Here is a 26,513-nt window from a genome sequence, read left to right on the forward strand (position 1 = left end):
CTATCTTATACTGAAGATAGGGGAGGGACTAGCTCTATGACCACTCCTCTGGGAGGGTCAGGGTATGGGGTGGTTACACCCACTTCCCTTTGTCCAGTTTCACGCCAGAGCAGGGACAGGTAGCCCCTGAACCGGTTTGAGCTGGCATATGCATAGAGGAGCCTACTGCTCCCCCAGTGCAGGACTTCAAAGCACTCTAGGAGTGCACCCACCCAGCCCCAATACACTAAATCCTGTCTGGAAGGTGGTGACACCTTCCTGTGACAGGATGCCTATTGTTGGGCCTCCTCCACTGCGAGTTTCAGTCAGCAGCAGGAGGGCAGCCCAGTGTCTGTGCTGGTGGCATCCATTTTGTGATGCCAGGGCTCTTTCAGATTTCTACCGTGTTACCACAGTAGGCACATGTCGTCCCCTCTAGAAGGGTGGGATCATGCTCTCACATCATGGACTGATGTGGGGGTATGATTCCAAGTTGTTTGACACCAAACACGACATGTTTTGATGCAGTCATTCCAAAGTTAGCCTTTATAATGCACTTAAGAGTATATGGTTTAACCGCATTCACAAACAGACACAGAGAATAGACTCTGCCAGCTGCAGAGAGGCCCTGTTCAGGCAGAGGCACCCCTTCACATTGTAAACCAAGCACCCTGCCCTCAGGATTGATAGGGCCTGCCTTAGGGGTGACTGATAAGTTTATATGTTTGTGTATGGTGAGATATAGGAACCTATACCTCAGTGAGGAGTGCTAACACTACCTCACCCAGGCTGCAGTAGCAGGCCTGTGGTGTCAGATTGAGTCTGCTTCCCAGGGGTGGCATAATACATGCTTCAGCCCCTGGTAGCCCTGTGAAGTGCCTATGCCCTAGGTACCTAAGGGGCCATATACTAGGGGCTCATAAGGTACCACTGTATCCAATCACTAGTGCATCTAATATGCACACCAAGTCAATCAATCAATCAATCAATCAAGAAAGCTTTATTCGATTTTGAAGTTAAAATCATAAAAGCGTACATCAAAATATACATACATAAATATATAAAGATAAAAATTCTAAAAAAGATTTGATTATACATAATCAAAGTCAATCAGTATAGTCCCATGTTAATGAAAAGTTCATCGAATTTACAAAAGGAATCTAGTTAAAATTAATACATTGAGTTCCGAAACTTAACAGCCAGCTTTAAAAAGCTTGTTAATGCGATGGTAGTACATTCATTGTCCAGCTGTAATAACCTGATCATGGCCAACCTACAAGTACGTAATCCCCAAGACTTTAAAAGTGGTTTCAGAAATGCCCCCCTGGGCAAATGATAGAATTTACAAAAGAGGACACAATGGATGTTAGATTGAGCAGAGGTATCATCACAGGGGCAGGGTGGGAGTTCATTCGACCAGGAGTTGCAGAGAGGGAAAGCAATCATACAATAAAAACTTCCAAATCTAAGGCGAGTGAGAAGCATTCGGGCATAACAAGAAGGCTGAGTTAATAAATAATTTTGGAGACCTTCTTGCATGGTTATTTTTTGGTAATTGAGAACTGAATTTTTTATTTTTTCCAGATTCCATCTTTTAGTTATAAGATGGTTTAAAGCCAGCTCTCTTAAGGTCTTTCTAGAGACCGATTCCATGGTTGAAGGCTCCATGAAAAACTCAGGGTGGCCAAGGTCAATCATCATATTTTTTACATATGTGAGCCATTTAATGTTGGTTACTCCGTCGAGATTGAGACAATCAGTAATCAAGTCTCTGTTAAATTTGGTCTCCGGAGTAGTCCAAATCTTATGCCACAAAAGTAGAGGCGCAATTTTAATAGTGTCTAGTATATACAGCAGGCCCAATTCAATGTCTATAAAAAAAGTCGATGTAGATTTTGAAACTCCTAATAAGTAGCACAAGAATTGATTTTCAGTTTTTTGTAATAGTTGTGCGTTTGCAATACCCCAGAGACCAGCTCCATAGGTGGCAGTAGAAATACATTTGGCCTTATAAAGAACAATCAGCTCTTTGACTGGTCTGCCACCTAGTTTAGCTGAGAACTGTTTTAGCGCGCCAATAGCTCGGGTGAGGGCCAAATTTCTAGCGTTTATCGCTGTGTGCCAATTTCCCCTCCGGTCAAAATGTATTCCTAGGTAGGAGAAGTTGTCCGTGGTCTCGATTCTGCTGTTATCTAAAAAGATAGAGCAGGGCAATTTCTTTGTTCCTGGACCACATGCCATCGTGTAAGTTTTTGCAATATTAATTTTTAACCCTCGTTCATTCATATAAGTTGCAAACTTCAAGACGGCCCTCTGTAGGCCTATCTTATTCCGAGACATAATGGCGGCATCATCAGCATAGAGCAGTATTGGGGTCGGAGCTCCTAAAATTTTTGGATAGTCATGCTGTGATTCTATTAAATATTGTCCAATAGAGTTTATGTATAGGGTAAAAAGAAGGGGGGCTAAAATGCACCCCTGTCGTACCCCTCTCTTGATAGAGAATTTGTCAGAACACTCGCCTTTGTTTCCATAACGGACTCTAGCGCCTGCATCACGATACAGAGTTTTTATGAATACTAGGATGTTAGAATCTAGGCCCATTTCAAATAATATGGACCATAGTAGCTCATGATTCACGCAATCAAATGCGGAACTCAGGTCCACGAATGTAACAAAAAGGTTTCCCTTTTTTGCCTCCGTATATTTAGATAAAACTAAGGCCAAGTTTAAACTCTGTTCTATAGTCCCTTTTCCTGGACTGAAACCATACTGTAAATGGGATAATACATTATTTTCCTCTGCCCAAAGTTGAATTCTATTTAAAATTGCCCTCGCTGCTACCTTCATTAAAGCGTCTAAAAGTGAAATTGGGCGGTAGCAGGTTGGGACATTTCTGTCTCCTTTTTTAAAAATAGGGACGACTATAGCTTCAGATCAGGATGGTGGGAGCCCATGTCGATTAAAATTATTTAAAACATTCGTTAACATGGGAGCCCAAAGGTCAATTTCTGCCTTGTAGACATCCATCGGGACGCCGTCGGGCCTGGGGCTTTACCTGAAGGACTGTCTTTAATTGCTTTAGTAATCTCCATGCAATTGAAGGAAATCCCTATTGGGAATATAATCGGTAAAATTGTGAGTGGTTGAATAATGACTCCGTCAATCAGGGGGTAACCATAATTAAGGTTTCCTGAGTTGTCATATAAGTTTTTAAAGTGATCTACCCAGATTTCCCCGTTTATAGCCATGTCTATAACATCGGTCTGATTTTGCTGTAAATAAGGAGCGTTAACCACTTTCCAGAAAGCTGTATTATCCCTAGATTTGGATGCAGCAATTAAGGCCGACCAGGCCTCTTTCTTTAAAATCTCTTTCCTGGTTTTTATGGCCAGATAATACAGTTTTCTTGCTTTACTAATCTCAGCCGGTGATCTGATAATTTCATTCAAGGCCCTTTTTAGGTTTTGAAGAGCTTTAGTGCAATTTTTGTCAAACCAACCATGGCCTATTTTAGTGTTAGGTTGACGCTCTTTGGTTAATAATTTTTTCAGTTCAGATTGAATTTTTAAAAAGGGAGTCAAGAGTACTGATGACTCCTCTGTTTCTGTTAGACAGGCTAATATATCGGGTAGGCTAGTTCCCATTAGGGTACGTAGAAGAGCGGCAGGGTCAACCCTGTCCCATTTTATAGAATAGCCATTTTTTGTGGCTAAATTTATATTGAAATGGTAATTAGTTATATCTACAGGGGTCTCCTGAACCGTTCTAATTTTAAGATTAAAAACAATTGGATAATGATCACTGAAGAAAACATTAAGTGTTTCCCAGGAGATGACGAATCCTTCATTGGGTGGAGATAGAAGAGTAAAATCAATAGTCGAATTGCATCCCCGCCCGTGAAAGGTTGGTTTAAAGGGGATATTTGGGGTGCAAAGTTCGTTAATAAAAGACAGGTTAAAATGAAAAAGCATGTAATTAAGAGTGTCGCCCAGTTTTGAGTGAGCAAAATGTGTAGGGTTGTCGTCCTTATGTTTACCAAGGCCGCAAATGCCTTTGAAAACATGTGGGCAGATGGTACAATTAAAGTCGCCCAACCAGATCAACACCGACTCACCCTTTCTCTGGGTCTTAATAGCATTGACACTCGTCATGAGATTATCGATCTGGCTTTCTAGATTGCTACTAGGGATATTATTATAAAAGTTTATGAGGGTTAGAGATAGTTCCCGCCCCCAACTAACATTTAAAATCTGGTAATACTCAGTGAATGTATGCCTCAGTACCTTAATGCCCTGCGTTATTGAAACATAAATGCTCAGACCTCCTTTATTTCTCCCCTGAGAGGTTATTTGTGCGGGAGCATGGAAGGTCTGGTAACCCGGAATGTGGAGTTCATCTATAGCCCACGTTTCCTGGAGGCAGATAAGGCTGTAACATGTAACTATGTCTAGCCACGGTTGGTGTGATATTTTATTAGAGAGACCTGTGACGTTCCAAGAGATGATGTTATCAGCATCCCCTATTTCCCTCATAACAAGAGCATTTTTATTTTCAGATCTAATTTTTAAGGTTTGGGGGAGAGGGGAGCTGAGAGGTATGGAACGGTCACAGATGGAAGTAGTCACAGGGAATAAATTATCACCACTGGCTTGTGGCTGATCAAAAGGGGCCACACAGTTTAGAATTCCCGTATTACAAATATTAGCAATATCCGTTCCAGGATATGAGGTTGCAGCATGGGTATTAGAAGTCAAGATGGGAACTCCACATAAATCAAACCCCAGGCTAGATTCTATCTGTCAATCAGGATCTTCCAGATCTGTAAGTGCCTCAAAGCGGTTTGTGACTGCTAAAGGCCAGGTTGAATACTGTGGTAAGCTATAAATGTGCTGATGTTGGTGAGGATGAGGCCTGTCTGGAAAGGGTGAAAAGGAAGGAGATACCTTCCAGCGACTAGGGTTTCTGGGATGTTGGAACAAAGGGACAGTATTAATAGATCTTGAGTAATGGGGCGCTGCAACTGATCTTGTATATCTGGGCGGCCTACGGATAGTACTGTTCCCTTGAAGAGTAAGGAGGGATTGGGGATAAAAATAGCTCAAAACCCGTGTTGATATTCCTTCTACTCCTCTTTCTAGGAACCAGTCCGCTATGTAAGTGACTACTTTCTGATCTTTGAAATTTATAGTCACAATGTCACCTTCTATATCTTTAGGCCTACACCCAAGCCAGGTCAGCCTTCGCACAAATAAAATCTCACCATTAAGATCTGAGGGCAAAGGTCTGTTCTTACTTAACCAGTATATTACTTTGTTTTTAAGTTCCGCAAACCCCTCCTTCTTTCCTGGACTTAATTTTGGCACACCCGTAAGTATAATAACATATGGAGCAGATTCGGGTGGTAAGTCAATACATTCGTCCATTTTGTCAGAAAACTGTCGTGGGTTTGGCTCCCCGGAAATTCTGGTGTTTTTTCCCTCTAGTGTTTTTTGCGGGGCTACTTTTTCCTTCTCTACTGAGGAAGTAGGCACAGTTTCAGAGACAACAGAAATGGCTGGAGGCTGGGTGTTTGTGTCATTAGCCAATGCTGCATCTCTGCCAGGGGTCATAACTGAATATTTCCTCTGGTCAGCAGTTGTTTGATAAATAACCAGATCCTTCAATAGAGAACCGTTTGAGGAGGTTACAGTCGTTAGAGTGTCTAATTGCTCAGCTAGCCGTTTTGTTCTCTCATAGAGAGGTAGAAGAAGTGACTTTACGAGTTGTTCAAGTCTCTGGAATAGACAATCATTGGGGTCACGGGCAGAAGGAGGCATAGTGTCTTTGCATTTTAAAGGGCCGGGGGATAACCTCGGCACCTTGGAACAGCTACCTATTGTTCCTGCACCGCCCCTCTTTCTTTTCAAAGTTGCCACAAGTCTGGGTTGTTTAGGGGAAGTCTTTTTCCTAATAGGCCTTGATTTTATTTTAAGAGGCGTATTCGGTAGATCCCCTTCCATGGCGAGGAGTGGGGAAGTCGTCGCACCTGTGTTAATGGTGATTGAGTCCCGCTGAGAATCTGTTGTCAGCGGCAGGTCCTGCAGAAGTAGCGGTATGCCCGGGTCGCTGAATGGGGCAGAAGTATTTGCCAGTTTGTTTGTTGCAGGTAGGGGAGACGGAATCAACTGTATAGAACCCAGAGAGGAACGTTTGTCAGAAAGTAAGCCATGGGACAGACGACGTTCCGTGTCCGCTATTTCATTGTCCAACTTCGAGACAGCTTTGGCCAGAAAGTGGTCAAGAGTCCCTTTCCGTGGGCCTCCCAAGAGTGTAGTCTTGCCTTTGGATAGCTGTATAGGCGGGGTTATAGGCATACTTAAAATATGGGCACAAGCAGTAGAGAGGTACAAATATATGCGTACTGTAAACACAAAGACTGCAAAGTTCGAAATATAGTGTTTACCGCAAACTGTGTGGGAAGATATATAAAATATCTTACTTGTGACTGCCAAATGTGGTGGCCCAGCCCGGCCTCTTCCGGCCCCGGACGGCCACAGACGGTCCCGCCCTTGTCCCGGGCTTCTCCCGGCGCTGCCCGCGCGCGGTCCCGCGACGCGGGTATCCCGGCGATCTTTTAAGCGCCTCCTTGGCGCCAAACCAGCGTCGGCGGGTCCTCAGCCGCTGGGAGTTGTGGGAAATGTAGTCGCGTCCCCGCTCCGCGGCCGCAGGTGGTGGTAGCGGCGGCGGGGGACGAGAAAGCAGGAGCAGTAGAGGGTCTCGCTGGCAAAGTAAGTTTCAGTCCCGCAGTCCGTGAACGCTACACTGAGCCCGCTCCGTCGATGTCCCGGCGATCTTTTAAGCGCCTCCTTGGCGCCAAACCAGCGTTGGCGGGTCCTCAGCCGCTGGGAGTTGTGGGAAATGTAGTCGCGTCCCCGCTCCGCGGCCGCAGGTGGTGGTAGCGGCGGCGGGGGACGAGAAAGCAGGAGCAGTAGAGGGTCTCGCTGGCAAAGTAAGTTTCAGTCCCGCAGTCCGTGAACGCTACACTGAGCCCGCTCCGTCGATGTCCCGGCGATCTTTTAAGCGCCTCCTTGGCGCCAAACCAGCGTCGGCGGGTCCTCAGCCGCTGGGAGTTGTGGGAAATGTAGTCGCGTCCCCGCTCCGCGGCCGCAGGTGGTGGTAGCGGCGGCGGGGGACGAGAAAGCAGGAGCAGTAGAGGGTCTCGCTGGCAAAGTAAGTTTCAGTCCCGCAGTCCGTGAACGCTACACTGAGCCCGCTCCGTCGATGTCCCGGCGATCTTTTAAGCGCCTCCTTGGCGCCAAACCAGCGTCGGCGGGTCCTCAGCCGCTGGGAGTTGTGGGAAATGTAGTCGCGTCCCCGCTCCGCGGCCGCAGGTGGTGGTAGCGGCGGCGGGGGACGAGAAAGCAGGAGCAGTAGAGGGTCTCGCTGGCAAAGTAAGTTTCAGTCCCGCAGTCCGTGAACGCTACACTGAGCCCGCTCCGTCGATGTCCCGGCGATCTTTTAAGCGCCTCCTTGGCGCCAAACCAGCGTCGGCGGGTCCTCAGCCGCTGGGAGTTGTGGGAAATGTAGTTGCGTCCCCGCTCCGCGGCCGCAGGTGGTGGTAGCGGCGGCGGGGGACGAGAAAGCAGGAGCAGTAGAGGGTCTCGCTGGCAAAGTAAGTTTCAGTCCCGCAGTCCGTGAACGCTACACTGAGCCCGCTCCGTCGATGTCCCGGCGATCTTTTAAGCGCCTCCTTGGCGCCAAACCAGCGTCGGCGGGTCCTCAGCCGCTGGGAGTTGTGGGAAATGTAGTCGCGTCCCCGCTCCGCGGCCGCAGGTGGTGGTAGCAGCGGCGGGGGACGAGAAAGCAGGAGCAGTAGAGGGTCTCGCTGGCAAAGTAAGTTTCAGTCCCGCAGTCCGTGAACGCTACACTGAGCCCCAAGTCGTTTAAGGGAGTAAGCAGATAGGCTGGGGTCCTGGATAGCAGGATCCCAGCCAGACTAGTCAAAAACCATCAAAACACCAGGAAAAAAGTGGGGGCAACCATATAGTCAGATTCCACCTTCCTACAACCACTTTGTTGTCAACTGCAAAAGGAGTGCTCCAGTAAGAGAGGTCAAGGGTCTTCTACTGAAAGAAGGGCTGGAGGAGTAACTTCAAGAGCAAGAAAGGATGCCAAAGTCCTGAGACACTGACCAGCAGAAAAGGTGAAAGAAAATGCACTGCTGAGCATGAACTAGCACAACAACATAAGAGCGTACTAAAATGCACAATTTGCCAGGTACGATTTCACAGCACACATCTTCCTTACATGCTGACGCTGTTAGTGGTTACTTACAAGCAGAAGCAAAAGGCCCACAGCGCCATCTTGGACTGATCTAATTCGATTTTACATAAGCGGGAAAGCTGACATCTACTGTGAGAGCAGTGACAGCTGGAATGCTACCGTGTCACAGCCGACCTGATACTCCCAGTTGTGACAGCTGCCAGCCATCAACTTTTAGATGTGAGGGAAGACCATGAGGACATTGAGAACCCAAAAGTAATCCCTGCTTGTGGTGACGGCTCCATACAGGACCTGCACCCAACACAGTATATTCTTGAGTACAGCATATGAGTACGTTATGAGATCGGTAGGTCTTATAGTATTTATCTTGGGGACGACAATTGTGTATCGACATGCTCAAGACGACTCACAAATTAAGAATTATCTGTCATGCTCCTTCAATCGCGGAGCCATAAACAAAGACGCGAAGGTCGCGTCTTCCCGTCCCGCCACAACAAAGGTGGAAAAACTACAATTCCCAGAGGCTGGGCCATAGTCGGGTGAGGACCCGTCAAGCCAGGAAGTATAAAAACACTTCCGGGACACCGAAACGGCGCTTGACAATCCGTTTCGGATCCTGGCTGCAAGCGGACGCTTTCTTTCCCGCGGATTTAGGAAGCGGACTATCGTTGACAAAACCCTTGAGGACTTCACAAGAGCGGAGGGATTCCTACCGGAGCCTCCGATTTCCTGAGCATTATTGAATATCGTTGACAAAACCCTTGAGGACTTCACAAGAGCGGAGGGATTCCTACCGGAGCCTCCGATTTCCTGAGCATTATTCCGGAAGAGGTCGGTTACGGCATTTCGCTCGTTGGTGAACTGTGAGTACACGCTGCTGGTTTCTCCCAGGTCTCCCAAGCCCATACCAGGGCCCTTTGTGTCCTCCGTCCCGAGCAATGTAATAAACCCCCTAAATTCTCCTGCTAACTATCGTTTTGCACTAAGGGGCTTCAGAGCATCTGTCAGCTTCCAAGACTTTGTGAGGAAGTTGGGGCGGAGATCAGTAGTTCAGTCTGCCAATCGCTGTGACGAATTCAACAGTGACGACTGTGCGAGAGATTGCATTCCTGTAGCGGTGAGGTAAACCGCACAGGCGTGACCCTCTGAAAGGTTCTCAGAGGGGACACCAGACTCACAGGTACGTCCCTGATAGTGGGAACAAGACAGGGGGGAACAGGGATAGCGAACGAGTAAGGAAGAGTGCTACACTTCCCTAATGCGTGTTCTGTGTCTTTCATACAGGCAGTTGAGACACCCTCGTAGACCAGACCCTCAGCCCAAGACCCTGAAGACCCGTGTTTCTGTTCCTTGTCCCCCGAGTGTGTTCCCTCATAGCTGTATACTATTACACTCTGGGGAGAGAACGTGTTCGGTGGCGAAGGAATCATATTCTTCGCGACATCGTCCCTGCTGGCTGCTACGCAGAGGTTAGTGGGCTCTATTTTCCTTCTTGAGCTGCTGACACTTGACAGAATCTATGATTGACTTATATCAGACACTAACTAGGAAAAGGTTTGTAGAGTCCTTAAAAAATCTTGACCTGTTCTATTCTTACGGCCTTTCGGCCAATAAGGATGAGTCACAACAAAGAATTTAAATAGATTGTACTACTGTATATCGAGGATATGAAGACTGAGATATGAGAATATTCTTAACAAAATATCGAAGACCAAAATATTGAAAGATAAGTATATATAGAGTAAGTACAGATTTACTATTCCTACCTCACATCTATGTACTTTCAAAATACATTGTTTGTCACGGTACATATGTGTGGAGTTAGGGATAGAAAATATTTACTTACCTTTTGATATTTTAAATTCAATATTTTAACCTAGATATTTGTATACCTCGATACTCTGGTTTAAATATTCATGGGAACACACCTTTAACCTGTTGGCTAGTATGGTGTTAATGGCTGTGGGAGCATGAGAATTACTGGTAGCCAATGCTACCATAGAGTATTTCCTTAAAACTGGGGAGTGGCTGTATCCTAACTAGCCCCTTTCTTGCATTCTTCCGCTGACTGAGACATTTGAGGAAATTACTGAGAGGTGTAAAATGTGCTAATGCAGTAAAGTGGAAAATGCCCAGTAATCCAGTTACCCAACCATTTTTGACATCTCTCTTATGATGTGAAAGCTTTTTTGCTAGAGATGTTTATGGCTGTACACCTTGCCTTATACTTCGTCATCTGAAGATGGTTACTGCCAATACAAATCTTCTATACCTAACTTACCAAATTCCATGACATATTCAAATGATATTTCAGACTAGGCTGAGACTATGTTTGCTATTACTATATCTCAAAGGAAACCTCTCATTTCAATGTTATCGTAATGGCATCAAAGAGGAAAATATGTCTGATGACCGGGATATGCATTTCTGGTCATAACCTTGAAGTTTGACAGTAATACCGGTTCACTACCCTATATTACTACAGATAACTCTGACAACTAAAGAAAAGATTGCTATCGGAACAAAGTTACTGTTGCTTATTCTCCATTAAATGCAAAAAAGAACAATTGATCGATGGAAAGCTGAAAAATGTCAAACACTCACCCTAGGACAGAGATCTGGGCCTAAATCTATCTTTTTTTTGCTCACCATGCCATCCCAGTTTTGACCGAGCCATATGCAAATCAGTCTTCACCCTGCGCCCAATGGGAACAGTCCTGCCCGAACTGACAAGCCAGGTCCTCCCTGGACTGGAAACAAGCATCCTGGGGCCGGTTTAGGGCGGTTTTGTTGTACGTGATATGTTTGCACTAAGTGGCCATGGGTATGCCCAGGCGTGAGTCCCTTGCTCACTGCCACTGGGTTCAGGTTAGCCTGCCTGATGAGGGGTGATACCCCAAATCAGGTGCCAGGTTGCTTGTTTCCTGTCCAGGGATGACCTGGCCTGGCAGTATGGGCTGGACTATTCCCATGGCGAACCGGGTCAAGACTGACTTGCATATGGCTGGGTCCAAACTGGGGTGGCTTAGTGAGCAAAAGAATGATGGGTTTAACACAGATCTCTTGACTGGGGATGAGTGTTTGAAAGGCTTCAACTCTCCGTTCATCATCTTGTGTTTGCTATTCTCCATTAAAGGCATCGACTAAATGCAATGAAAATGACTGCAAGTAATGCTATTCCTGACACAGTCACTACTGTCATATTTACAGGTGGGTTTCTCATTTTCTTAAAAGACTACCTCTCACCCAAACATCTTCCAAGATAATACTTAGAAGCAGTCGTCAAAGCACATATAGACTGCCGGACTCATCCAGTCGACTAACATCTCAGCAACTCAACCCACATACCCCAAGTCCTCTACAGCCTTACTCTCCTAATGCAGCATTCTTGTTTCAATTTCTGTTGCATTTATTTACAACTTATTTTACCTCTTTTGTTACTCTAGCACTTCTGCTGGACAGGTGCTCCATGCATTCCACACAATTTCAATAAAATATATTCTGAAATGCTAGTTCTTGAACCTGTCTCAAGCTGGTCTCATATATTCTCCTACAGATCAACTCTCCCAAAGAACCAGGGGTCTTGTACTGTGTGATCCGCACTTTCCTCCAGTGCAGACATGCTTAGATGTGTGACCCTCTAATGTGGCTTGAAGCTCTTTCTTGTTTGATATGAAAAGGTAAGTATTGTGCGGTTAAAAGTGATTTTCTGTCTGTGACTCTTAAATCTTAATCCCATCCCATCCCTGATCTGTCATCTGATTTGGCAGAGTCTGTGGAGCTGAAACTATGAGTTAAAAGAATGTCGTTGGACCCCTAGACCACAGCTGTAAATGGATGCTACAGGACAGATGTGGAGTCATGATGCTCGAGCACTGGATTCCATGTTAGAAACACCAAAGTCAGTTGTTGATTTTCCATTAAGCCCACCATGATACAACCGAGAGCACGATCTCCATATGGCTAAGGACCCTGATTATGGTCAGCATGAAAAATTCCAAAATGTGTGGTGACTTTGGGCACCACACATATTGCAAGCATGAGTTGTGCGATAAGTACCGCAGCCCCGCATTTTCCCAAAATTTTGGCTGGTTTGACCTTTCAAAATTTGCTGGGCGAAAAATGCTCAGTAATTACCAGGACATACAGAATTTGGTGTGGTAAGCAGCCGCGGCCCGTGCAGGTAAGAGCAGTGGGGCCAGGGGGGTGGGGGGATTTCGACAGATGATGACGAGAGCAAATTAAATAAATAAATAATTGTCCCTCGTCATCGTCCGATGAAATCCCCCCTATCCGGCCTCACCGCTCTTACCTGCATGGGCCACAGCTGGCGGTAAGCACCATTTTTTCTCTAACAATGTAAAGGTGCTTTACCTAAGTCTTGAATCAGTGAATACTTCCTTGCTTGTGAAGGATTTGCTTCTTCCAACATGTGCCTGCTTTCAGGGTCGGGTGAACCTATAGAGCAATCCGGCAGTGACAAAAAGGCTAGTTTGACAGTGGTCCTGTTTTATAGCCTACTGGACTTACCTGATATTACCACGAGCATGGTCTGCAGCAGGCACAACTGCATGCAGTCTCCCTTCCTTGCAAAACACTTACCCAGGGTGCCTTTACAAGATCAAAACTGCCCCGGTTTGCCAACGTGGACCACTCTCTTAGCCATCTACTCCGCAAAGGTGAATCAGATGTCACTTTTATTTTCTGCCCCAGTCTGACCCTGCCTGCTTTAAGAAACAGCCCACGTGGATACAAAACTTGACTTGAAAAGTTTGCCTCTGGAGGCATGTTGGTGCCCCATACTGTAATTGTTTATGTGCCAGTCATTACATCCAGTTTTTCATTAAAGAAATTACAAAAACCGAAACCTGTAATCAGCCTCAGTAAAAGATGCAACAAAGAAATGCAAGAAAACCATTGTGGTTGGGTCCACCCAGAGGAAAGCGCTCGGTAAACATAGGCATGCATTGAAAACTACATTTTTGCGGCAAGCGTTGCTGCGGGTGGCATGAAGTAGGTGAAATTTCCTCGCCTTGGCGCAGAGTGCACGGGGGCTGTGGGCGGCACACTGTCCAGCATTGTTCGTGCTGTCCTGTTATCCTTTGAGGGTGCTGCTGAACTCGTGGCGTTGAGTTATCATCTACTGTCAAGTGGTTTGGAGTGGGGAGAATCCGCAGCTTTGTCCAGCACCTTCTCGACTTCCACCAGAATCTGTCCCATACTTACAAAGCAAGATGTCAGTGTTGAAAGTTGAAACCCCCAGGGCGAGGTCAAAGCAAACCGCTGACAAGACAAACAAGCATAACTTTAAGCAAACACAAAAAGCATCCGGAGTCGAACAGTACAGCTTGTGGTTTACAAGGCATGAGTGAGGCCCTGCCAGGCGCCAGGCCACGGTACAACATGGCGGCATCCTTAGCACAGAGATACCATGAGAATCAGGGCCGGCTTTAGGGCAGTGCGGCAGATCTGTGGAGGGGGTGCTGACCTAGGGGGGGGGGGGGGGGGCACTGTGTTTAGCAATAACTTATGATTGGAACGATGAGGGGAACTTTTGCCCGGTGGTAGGGAGGGAATCCGAGGAGGTGGTCATGGGGCGTGGGGGTGCCAAAAATGATTGTCGCACGGACGTGACCTGATGAAAATGGTCATGTGTTTTGTACAATCACGGTGTTTGTGGTTCTTTGGGCGGAGTATGTCTCAGTACATTCCATTAAATATCCTAGTTCAGGATAAAGAGTACAAGCAGTGAATGCTGGATTACTATTTTTGGTAGCCACTGCAGGAATCTGGTAAACTTTATGCTTGAAAAACCGAAAGCTATGGCATTGTCCCGTCTCTGAATTTTATAAGAGTCAGGATGCGCAATTTTTGGAAGGGGGTGGTTAATTATGCATAATTAGTCCCATTCCAGGTCCCCATCAGCCATACTCCTCCGTTATCTAGACACCACCTCTTTAAGATTGTGAAGGTATTTTTACCTAGTTATCCAAATGTTTATCTACTTCTCTAGCCCTTCTATACAACTCGCTTTTTGGATGCTTGGGCAGGTTGTCTTGGACGATTTATTGACTAACAAGCCCCAACACAATAGGATATATGTATTAAAAAATATGTGGCAAACATGGGAGGAAAACAGCTACCAACTTATCATCATCTAACTAATAACGGTAACGTGGTTTGGGGAGCTATCAAGGCTTGGAATTCCAGCACAGGAACCCGGTAGGTTTGGTCTTTTCCCGACAGCTCCTTTTCCTCACCTGCTGTGCTTATAGATGGGATGTATGAGTAATCCATTTTATTAAATGGGTTTTGATCAGTTACAGCCTAAGGCGACCACTGTATGCTACCATTATTCAACTGTAATTTGTAGATCATCCCATGATGACAGCTAACAGGACAATCCTCTTTAGCAGTTTGTGCATAATTGATAATGACAAGTTGTCTAATAGCTTATGTTCCGGCCCAATCGCTTGTTACATGGTTGGTGTGTTGAACTGTGCACTTAGGTTCCCTAAAATCTCACTTCCAGAAGCTGCCCATTTTTTACGCTTTAAATAACTAAAAATCTAAAAAGAAGGTGAAAGAAATTAATAAAGAAGAATCAAAAGGAAAATAGTATGAAAGAGGTGAAAATGCAAAGTATGAGAGTGATTCAAAGTACAATTTGTCTAATTACACACTAGTACCTACTAGCTAAAAAAATTCTTGTCTCTCACTGTTATGAATGTCCACATATTTGGACATGACTTCTAGTGTTGAGTGTCATTTGGGCGTGGGCCATATAAAAAGATATGATCAGGACATATTTCTTGGGGCACACGATGAGCAGCTGAACGTTTGCCACACGGAAAGAGGAAGAGGGCCTCAAGTAGATGGTCTCGGCCACAGCCCCCCATGGAGACCTCTTGACTTGCCCCCTGCTGCCATGTGGTAGCGAGTGTCCACTCATGGATGCATTTCTCTCTGGAGACGGAATAAGGATGCACAGAGATTCACCTTTGACGAAGGTGATCTTGCATCTGGCTGGCTGCGCCATAAGATCTCTTATTTCTGCAACTCTGCAAACTAGGTTTTTCATAGCAGCAATTGCAATAGCTGGGATTGTAGGCAGGCTTTCAACATCCCACCCGGTATACCTTCTCTTTCAGGCCCCAGAGATAGCAAGCATTTTCTTCAGTATCGGAGTATATTCCCTACCCTTTCAGGGGACACAGTCAAGCTTTCTGCTCCTTGTTTAGTCTCTTCCACTGTGCTTTGAAGTAGCCAGAAGAATTTGCATGCCTGGCTCACAGGTCAGCTTGAGTGCATAAACAGTGGATGTGAACAAGTCACCTGGCCACTGACATTAAATGATGCACTTAAACTTTCTAAGGGATTCAAACGATAACAAATGCACCTTACTGTAGATGTAGTTGAGCACCATGGCAAGGAGTATCCCAAAAGATGCACGGTCACTTTGATACCCTGTAGACAGCAGGCATCCCATATGCCCTATGCAATTGTGTACCTGCCCAAAATGCTCCTCTAGCCGATCAGTGGCCCTCCTTGAAAGAGCTGCAAGGTCAAACTGCTCTGCAGTTTTCATGCTTGTAGCCGCTGTCAGTTAATTATGGGTTCTTCTCCCAGACCGCGGGCTGACCTGCTGGAACATGCTTGACCACAGGACACCAAGAACTCGTTCTTTTCCATTGAAGGGGATGTGAATTGAAGATCGGACATGCAACTCCTGGAGTACAATGCCTGGTACAGTGAGGGGGTGAACGAAAAAGCTACGCAGACGGTATGTAGGAAAAGGAATTAAAGATGTACATTCTCTGGCACCCGTAATTCCTATGAAGTAACCCAATAAAGCTCGGTCTTCGAGACGTTAGTCTCACATTTAAAAAGGCAATCCATTTTTGGTGGATCCTTTGGTCAAGTAGAGTATAGAACTCTGCTGGGAAGCAACACAAACATCATGTAGAACACCTGCATGTGGTCCTATGACATGGGTTACTTGTAGAGGAAAACATATCAGGTTTGTTGGAATGATGAAGAGAGACAGCATGTGGTTACTGCTCCGAGTCACAAGGACACGTTTTATTCTCATCCAGTTCTTTAATTTACCACATAATTCCTTTTGTGGCAAATAGTCTTGCTTATTTCAATTGAATCCATTGGACTACCACAGTATAAAATGGTTTTCTTAAAGGGAAAGTCCTAGACTGGGAAAGTTGTTCCCTTGTAACATAGAGTCTGTGGTAACCCTACCATTTGTACCTGTGTGTATGTCAAACTGTATAAAAATGAATTTGTTTGCATGGATACCTATTGGTGCCTTTCACTATAATAAAAAATGTGCCCTTATGTTTTATATATGTGATATGTACTATACAAAAGCAAATCTACAAGTCTAATTAATTAGTACGACACAATAATTTAATTTGCTGCTTGGTATAGACTTGCATTAGAACTATAGTTATCCTTTGTCCTTAATTTTCATGGATGGACATTTCAAGATTTAATTTCTTTGTACCCAACTTGTCTGTGTCGCCCAAAGTGTCCTGGATCCTGGAAACAGATTTTAGCATTATGCATCATCTGAAATTGACCTCTGATGGTGACCTTCTCAGCAGAGAGGGCATTGAACTTCCCTGGCAGCATGGAGGCCTAGGCAGCTGGCCTGGGCTGTTACTGTCAGCATGACTTTAAGGATGTCTCTGTTATAACAACGATTCTAAGACAAAGCAACAGAAAATGCACCCAAAGGCTGGTAAACTCTGAAACATTAGTTACTCATTTCATCATCTAACAAACAATTTTCAAGCAGGATCCCATCACAGTCTCAAACAAGAACTACTAAAGTGTCCTCCCTTCAGACAACAATTCATCAGTACTGGACCCTTCCCCATCTACTCCTACCAAGATACTCCTGACGCTTACATTATGTCCACTCCAGTATAGCACGACACTCTGTTGCTTCATAGCTGGGTTCACTTTACATAAATCCCTAATTCCCACACACGTAATGCTTCTTTGGAAACTCTGAAAGAAACAGAAAGTTCGTTCATGGAAAGATAAATATTCAATAACTCATGAGAAACTATACAGAATTGAGCCTCCAATTTTATATCTAACTTATTGTCAGAGGAACGAATACACAAACCTTTCGCCAAATATAAACTCTGTAGTGGTGTGTAATATATTGACACAATATATAAAAATGTCATAAGTATGCAATCCCTATTCTTTCAGCATCCTTGTTACTTTCACATAAACTAAAAATAACAGAAAAACAAACACCCTACAATGTCGAAACAATCTCATCAATGAAGAAAGGCAATCTCTAGAGATGTAATAATGTGTGATAATAGCTTCGTTCAGAGACACGCTATTGTGTTTGCTCTTAGGGTACAAGAATGTGAAGGGGATGGCTTCTAGGCGCTACTATTAAAAATAAGAGAACTCGGGCCCTGTGAGACAAAGTGATTTTGCCCAGGATCACAGAATGTGGTCAAGTGAGGGGACCGAGACTAGAGCAAAGGCATTCTGAAGGAATAGTAGGCCGAAGGGCACTACCACTGCAGCTACAATGTTTGAGTTTGTAAATGTGTTTTAAAAACATATCCTCTTTGTTTATGTCATATGTTAGTATTTCTGATTTGCTCACATTAATATCTCACTTGAACATGGAAATGAATACGTTGGTGCACGTGGAGAACAATTCTGTGGTACTGTCAGAATGATTGAAAAGTTTAAGGGACGTATGGACCCGTCACTTGAGAACCTATCTATCTATTGTTCAGGCAGATGCACTTTAAAATGCACAATGTTAGCATGTTTCAAAGTAGGTGGGAAACTACCCCCAAACCACCACTGACATGGTCTTTTCTCAGGAGTAACTGAACAAAATGGGTAACCCGACAACTTAACTGGGTCAGTGCTTTAAATGGGAAGTACCTGCACCTCTTCAATTTGAAAGTGAGATTCTGCACTTTCAGCACTGCTGCAATACATTTAATGGGAGAGTTCGGGCACTTTTCAGGAACAAACACGCACTGTGGGTAGTGAATCCCAGGACTTCAATATTTCCGGTTACAGCACTGACTTGGGCTAGCATTGGGTGGTCATAAAAGTTCAAGCAGTTCGGCTGAAAGTGTGACTTGGCTCTTTCTTCTCGTGCAGAGTTAGCATGTGCGCGTTGTATGTTTGCTGTTTCTGTGGCAACATTTAAGAAGTCATTCAGGTCACTTCATGTGAAAGGGGAGAGTGAAAGCTGTCACTTGTAGAGGCAGCATGTCATGTCCGTAGCACGGGGGAAAGCGTATCCTGGGGGTGGGCGGCGGCAGACCGCAGAGAGCGCTGGGGAGCGGGGGCTGAGCTGGGAGGAGGCTCGGGGGCCCCCGGCGGCTTGCAGGCGGCACACCCTACCCGCCCGCGGTGGCATCCTCTCGCAGCCCGGGCGGCCTCGCTGGGAGGCAGGCAGGGCCTGGGAGGAGCAGGGGGCGGAGGAGTGGGAGGGAGCGGAAGATGGCGGCCAAGAGAGCCGCTGCCGCCGCCAGCGCAGGCTGCTCGGCTCTGCCGCCGGCGGCTCCCGAGGGTGCGGGGTGCGAGGCGGCCACCCTGGCTGACCCGGACTGGTGTCTTTTCTCTCGGCAGGAGTCGGAGAAGGGGTCCGGCGGCGGAGCGGGGATGATCGGGCCCGGGATCGCCCAGCACCACCTCCCGGCGTCTGCGGCGGCGGCGGCAGCAGGGGCAGCGGCGGCCCCCGGAGAGGACTCGTCGGACAGCGAGGCCGAGCACGAGGGGCCCCAGAAGCTCATCCGGAAAGTGTCCACCTCTGGCCAGATCAGGAGCAAGGTAAGGGCAGGGGGGGTTGGGGTACTCGGCACCCCCTGACACACACTGAGGCCACGGAACTCACTGAAGTGCAGTCACATCGAAAGAAAGTTCCCACAACATGTGCCACACAGGGAGCTGTTGATGTCTAGACTCGTGCACTAAAAGAGGGACACCTAGTCCCACCTCCTCTCATTCCCACCCACCCAGCAACAGGCTATCACTCCATCCGCCCACTCGAGCAACAGGTACCACTGAGGCGCTCCTGCTACAGGCATCACTCCTTTCACAACACTAGCAGAGTATTGCAACAGGTACCACACAACCTCCTACCGCAATAACAGACATCTCTATCCACCTAACACAAAACAAGCATCCAATCAACACACTAACAACAGTGCTCCTCCCAACAACAGCAAGAGCAGAGTCTCTTTATTCACCATAGCAGCAGAATCTAAGTGTTCCTGACATAACCATCACTCACTCACCTAACCCTACAAACACATCACCTGAATTAACAACAGGGCAACACATCTTCTTCCCACCGCAACAAAAGAGCATCCTTTCTTCTCCCACGCAGCAGTAGGGCATCACTATGGCAGTACCAGAGTCTTTACTACCCACCTGCGTTAACAACAGAGCTTCACTTCCCACAACCAATCCACCAGTCATCGATCCTCCCTTACCTCAGCTGGCTATCACTACCCAACCAACTGAGCATCACTGCTTCAACCCTACCCGGGAAACAAGCTACCACCCCCAATCTGCCGGAAGCATCGCTCGTCCACTTATTCCAACAGCAGGTTATCCCAGCCTTCCTGTGCTTCCAAGCAACAAGGCATCATTCACTCCCCGCCTATTCCAGCAACAGGTTACCCTCATTTCTTGCAAACTCGGCGATGGATTCACCCCGCACGCCCATAGCAGAGTGCCAGCAATCCAACCACGTGACATCAGTCCCCGAAGTGTGCCAGCTGCAAGCATCATTCCTCGCGCACTCCAGGTAGAAGGCAACACCCTCCTAGCCACACCTACTTCATCATGCCACCTAGGAAGAGGGCACCATTTGTCAATTCCTCGGGCTCTCTCCGCTTTCCATCTTGGCAGCAAAGCACATTTTCGTCATGGCGCATGATTGGACACCTCTGTTCGCAATCGGCGCCTAGCACCCGCACACAAGGCCTTTGTCGCATCATTTGCTATAGTGCATTTGCACAGCCCAGCCAATAGTAACGCAGAAGCCGCTTGTCTCTCTTAAGCGCCAGCGCATCAGCTGTTTCTGTCACGCCAGTACCACCTCACGTGTATTGTACGTTAGCGGCCCCTAGTATGGCCATTCAGCCCTAATTATTAAAGAACCGCATGCCTGCGCTGCTTCCTGTCCCCATACTAGTATGCCAGTTTCCAAGTCAAGTAGCCCTCTCTAGCCCGGAATCATGGCATCCGTCCGGTTTACTGTTTCTTTACCAGTACACCGGTCTTCATTTCTGTGCGAGCGCCAGTACAGAGTCCCCCTTCATATCCTTTCTTATAAGGTTACCAATAATTACTTAATTTCTGCTTTTTCCGACCCAGTACACCAGTTCTTCGAACAACTATACCAGTGCGTCTTCCTAATCCTTTACTAATATTCCCACCTCCTTACCAATTCTCTAGCCCTGCCCTAGGTGTTCTTTAAATGTACCAGTACTCTTTGATAGCTCTGTATCAGTATTTTGGCCTTCCTTTATATCCCTGACCCCGATTCAGCAATTTATGGCAGCCCAAACCCCCTTACTATCACTTTACTAGTGAACCGGTTCCCCATCCCATCACCCCCAACTAGTACATGTTTCGCCCTTACCATTCCTGTACCTTCACCTAAGTATTGTCATATCTCCCTTACCTGTACACCAAATCTCCCCTTGCTATCCCTGTACTACTGGTCCGGTCGTCGCCCCACCCCTGTACCCGCTAATCAGGGCATCTTGCACTAATTACCCTGTCTATTCGCGTACCTGTACACACGCATTGTCATCTCTCCTATACTTGTGCCAGTACACGAAGCACTAGTTCCCAAAAAACTGGTAAATCCCTAGAAAAGCCAAAAGGGGTTACTAGCTTTCTTAACCTTTCTGGAGCTTTTTAAACCTGCCCACGAACTTGTGGGAAAGTGCCAGGAATATCACACACTGCTCTCTGGAGCTTGTTCTGGCAGCCTTCGTTGCAGTACGAGTTTTGTGGTAATGCTTGGTGAAACGTTGTTTCCACGAGTTGTTTCCCAAAAGTCCGGAGAAGCTCAAAATATTGCAGAAATTGATTTTGGTAACTTTATTACCAATTCCAGACCTGCTTTGGCCCGATATTTTACAGAGGGTGTGGCCTTGGGGCCTCCCCTCCTTTTTGTTATCACTTGATAGGCCACCCTTTCGATCCTCTACCAGTACATACTCATTCCTCTGTTTCTCTTCCAGTACCCCACTCATCTTTTCTCTATTCGTCCCGGGCCAACAAAGATCATTCCTGCACCGGTAAAGTACAAACTCATGTACCGGTGCACACGTCATCCTTCCTATAGCTGCGCCAGTGCATCCTTGACCTGTCCTAACCCTTTCTCGGTACATCACGCCACCGGTCGATCACTATAACGTCACCTCTCCTCCCTATACCCGCACCAGAGCTTCACTCTGCCTCATACATGTCAGTATTTCCGTCCTTTCCCACACAACACAGTACTTATTATCGTAAACCTCTGTGAACATTAGCCCTGCCTATCTCCGACATTATCCCTCTTTGTATCTCTGAGCCAATTGGTACCTCCGTTGCCTGTTGCAAAGCATCCCTTTTCAGCACATGCCCTTGTAAGGAAAGACCTAGGAAGCCTCAGTATACTACTATTGATGTTCTGATTGTGTCATTTTGTTGTGTGAAACTGTTTTATCTTTAGCTTTATGCACGACATTTTTAAATACAAATATATCAGTGTTCTCTTGCAAATGTCATTTGTTATCGCATATTATATTTCCCTCAGTAGATGCACATTGCCCTACTCTTACACGACTTGTTTCGCTCACATTGGAAGTAACTCGGTGCACTGGGAGACCGTGGTGGGTGCTTGAGTAGTGCGCGTGGCCTCTAGTCACCCTGACTCTGAGGTGCGCTCTGCCTCGCTCGTGGCCCTTAGGGCTCGAGCGGGCCTTCCGGCGGCTCGCGCAGTAGCTGCGGGGCATCGAGCGGCTCGCGCACCGTGTGACTGCTCTCAGTGGAAGCCAGGGCACTCAGAGGCAACCCCGTGTCAATCAACCCTTGCTCTAAGGGGGGCGCTGGGCTACGCTGATATTGTGCCTGGAGAGGAAGAGGTGGGAATTCTCTTTCCACATCCTGGGCTGGAGGCCGCTTCTCGACAGGGATGTGAAATCTGCAGCGGTCCCCTCTGTTCACTTCCTTGTCTCCTCCTCCTCGTCATCTGTTTCAGATGACAGGAGAATCCGTGCTTGCCTTTGTTAGTCCCAGATCATATGTTTGTACCATTAGCTTGCGACTGTGTGGAGCTGGGCTTCAGGACCGGGCGGGTAATGGTGTCGTGTTTTTTTTCTATCCCTAGGGGTCAGGCCGACATTGTGACGCTCTGGTCTGTCTGCATCTGTTTAATTCTTAAACTTTTTAAGATTACCCAATCGAACTTTGTGAAGTGGCTGTAAAAAAAAAAAATGCAGTCTGTGACGTGGAAATGAGACATGGTATACTGTCTCTGATGTGATGCTATCTTTAGTGTATCGTTTGAACATTTTCTCTGGCCTTCGTGGTGCACGTGAATCATAGAACTTAAGTTCAGAGGCGGAAGTGGTGTCTGCCACCTCAATACTATAGTATGGGTGGACACTCGGCGTTATAACATAGTTCCGTATGTTTTTATAATAAATACTCCATCATTCAAAACCTTATTTTTAGTTTAGCATAGCCTTCATTCCGTTATTGAATTGTAAATTATAGGGGGTAACAAGGAGGAAAACGTTGTACCCCTCCCTTTCTTCTATAAAGGCTCAAATCTCTCTTATCGTAGCTGCCTCATCCACAAATGCATTCATTGAAAAGCGCCTAGATATCGCAGTAGCAATCTACAGCACTAGACCATTGCTCCCTCACACAAGAACTTTCTCCAAAACTGACTGACATTCTGCAGCTGAAAGGAGGCAGGCTCCACGCAGGCCGCGCACCCCTCTGGATATGCTTCCAAGGTCCATCTGCAAATTATCTAGAATTAAAAAAAAATCGTCTAAACCCAGGGCTTTAAGTGGGCCCGGTCCTGCTGGTGTTACAGTTCTAAAAAGCAGGTGCTGAGACAGGTCCCTATCGGGTTCTCCGTTTTTGCCCTCTCCATCAGGGGGGGAAACAAATCTTAACTCTGCAGCAGTAACAACACCCTTCACAGCCCTTGATGGAACTTCAAATAGACTCATTATAGTAATTTCACAGTCTCATCATTTCATAACGGAAGCATTTTCAATATTATATATCATTAAGCCATAGTTGTTGCTTATGTATCTTATGCAACTAATACCCATTGACAAAGCCAATAGTCCCGGCTTGTTGTAGGTGTAATGTTACTTGTATCCCATGTCTGGATGCAATGGCAGAAGCAGCAAAATACCAGTGGGGCGGCACACTATGGTAAGCACAGATTTTTAACTTAGGTGTTGTAAAGACAAGCCCTTAATTATATCGACCACGCCCCTTTGAGAGACCCCCCCCTCCCCCCTGTTTCATTCCACTTAAAACCCTGTCTAAGCCCTAGGTGCATTCACCAGCCAGATATCGCTGTTGGGAAGCCTTCTTTTGTATCATTCAGTTGCAATGGTTTTTATTAATTGTGCAAATAAAGTGTAATTTAATGGATTTTTGGGCAATTAGGAGTTGTGCGATGTTTATTACACCAGGTTATTAGCAGGTGGGATAAAGTTTGCGCCCCAGGGAAATTTTGGCATGTCAAACCTGCTGAAATTTAATGGGTAAAGAAATCCTGGTAATTACGGTGACGTGGATTTTGGTGTGTAAGGGGGTAAATACCAATAATCCTCTGCGGCATTGGTTGCCTTCCCTTTGTGTAAGGCGTAAGAAGCAACCGGGGCACCGGTTGCCTGTGCTCTGCATACATTTTAGAAAGCTTCTGTAAAGCATTTACGCCACCCAGATCGTCCTCCACTTTTATATGTGGGCAGAGGCATGGCTATCAAGGGTGCAGCAGGTGCAGAGGCACCAGATGGGTTGAAAGGGGGGGGGAGGGGGGTGGAGCCCACTGCACTCCAGTTATGGCTGTCCCTTTTATTTTTATTTTTATAATATAGTGTGAACTTGACCTAAAGGTATCGGAGCGCTTTACATGAGCACCAGTTGCGTTAAAGACGGACGCATTTATTTAGTCAGGCATGGGGAGATTAAGTGATTTGCCCAGAAACACAGGATGTTGAGCATTCCTGCCGCGACTCGAACCCGGTCCCCCAGCTTCAAGGTCGACCGCCCATTTGCCATCCTTGCATTAGGGCCCATTGCGCCCTTGCTACCCACACTCTGTCTTAAAAGGAGAGGCACTTATGTTCATTAGTTTAATTACTTTGGTCTCAATTAGGGCAAGGAGGACCTGAGCTCCTCTAGCAAGGGCCATGCAGCTTATCTGGGGGCAGCGAAGCAGAAATTAGAACTGAATTAAAAATGTTGATTTGGGTTGCCATCTGGTCGCGCTCCACTCAGCTTTTGGCATGAACGGATTGTTTTAACTCTTAGCCGTATCTTCTCACAGTTTTGCTTTTTATTTTCTTAAACCAAATTTTTTAAAAGCCAGACAAAACAATAAAGTCAAGGATGACCTAGACGTCAAGGATGATTACTAACTAAAGGTCATCCTATACGGTTGTATGTCGTTACAACGCATTCCGTTGCAACGCATGCCTTTACCACGCATGCGTTACAACGGAATGCTATTTCCACGCACAACCTTTACCACGACTATTCCTTTACCATGCATACTAGCATGGTAATTGAATACTCTTGGTAAAGGTTATACCCCTCCCCTGTACCCTTACGTGACCACCCAATCATTATTACCCCTGCCCGTTACCCTCAATCTATATGTACATATATTTTTAATACTTTTATTCTCCTTACCTCTTCACGTCTTCTCCTCGATCTTCTTTGCTTACGTCGTAAAGAGGAAGCGTCATTCCGTTTCCTCTAAAACGACGCCGATTGTCACCACTTCCCTTCGTTTTTACATGTTCTTTTTTTTGGAGGGGGGGGGGGAGACCCCCCCCCAAGCTCCCTTTTTTTTTTCACATGCATTTTTATTTTTGGGGGGAGACCCCCCAAGCCCCCTTTTTCTATTTTTTACCTTTGAACACACGTCTTCGCCGACATCAAAAACGGACTGAACCGGATGAAGATGAACAGGTTCCAGTGCAGCTTGCGTGGTAAAGACGGTCGTGGAAGGCATACGCGTGGTAAAGACGTTTACGTGGTAAGTGTACCGTTGTAAACGTAGCGCGTACAAAAGCCTTTGTGGTTAAGGATGTTTCCCATCCTATACACTTCATCTCCATATGGGGTAATGGCATGCATTAATGGAATAATTATCCAGCCCTGTGTTTTTAGATGTTTTTCTTTTTCAACCACAGAAACGCGTGCTGGCAAAAACACAGCCCGAACCTCTCCATTGACCACAACCACGTTATGTGCTTTTAATGACACCAATTCTGTGTGTAGAATTTGCGGTTAAAAATGCACGTAACCTGCTCAGACTGACATTCCCTTAAAAAAGTATATTTAAAAATGTTGCACTAAAATGTTCAAGTGTGTGTGTGTGCTTTTTTTTTTTTTTCAACTGCTCAGATAATCTCACTCCCACTTATAGTCTGTATTTTTACATAAATTGAAAGATCAGATGAACTTGAAGATGTATCCTCCACTGGCGTCATAGAAAGGTGTGGGCAGGACAAGGCAACACATTTCAAATTGTGTTTTTTTTTGGGAGGGGGGGTGGTGAGAAGTAATCAGGCTGAAAACACTGAGTTAAATGGAATCCAGGATTATGTGCTCAGCCACCTGGATTCACCCCAACCTTTCAGTGTCTAAAAAATCACATACCTTAGAATATGCCATTTGAGGGTGTTCGATTTTCTAACTCAAGTTTGCTGACCTAAAGCTGCCATTGTTTAATAAATCAAGGTGACACACACACACACTAGCTAGCAGTTCTTGGACCATTGTAGGCTTAGTATCTGCTTTTTTTTTTTGCAGTTATATGCGCTTCATAAATAAACACATTGTTGAATGAATGATGTAAGCTACAATTCCATCTTGACTCTGCTTCAAACTCGGGAAACCCATACCTTTATTATTGAATAAATTAGCATCAAATGAAATTGTAGACGATGATCTTGGAGGTTTGGGACGCTGGGCTCCAGCAGCAGCACTCG

The 26,513-nt window shown here is 46.1% G+C and overlaps 1 protein-coding gene across 7 annotated transcripts in view; it reads left to right on the top strand.

Moving 5' to 3' along the window:
* Positions 1-26,513, top strand: part of DGKH (diacylglycerol kinase eta) — a 725,438-nt gene that overhangs the window by 57,783 nt on the left and 641,142 nt on the right. For 4 of the 7 annotated variants that reach the window (XM_085621807.1, XM_085621805.1, XM_085621803.1 and 1 more), the window contains exon 1: positions 18,726-19,086. In XM_085621807.1, coding sequence (XP_085477933.1) covers positions 18,757-19,086 — 330 coding nt within the window. In that variant the 5' untranslated portion in view covers positions 18,726-18,756. Of the gene's footprint in view, positions 1-18,724; positions 19,087-26,513 lie in introns of those variants that run through there. The other 3 variants (XM_085621806.1, XM_085621809.1, XM_085621808.1) reach the window with 3 other exon arrangements.

This window comes from Triturus cristatus, chromosome 8, assembly GCF_964204655.1.
Source record: "Triturus cristatus chromosome 8, aTriCri1.1, whole genome shotgun sequence".
Lineage (NCBI taxonomy): Eukaryota > Metazoa > Chordata > Amphibia > Caudata > Salamandridae > Triturus > Triturus cristatus.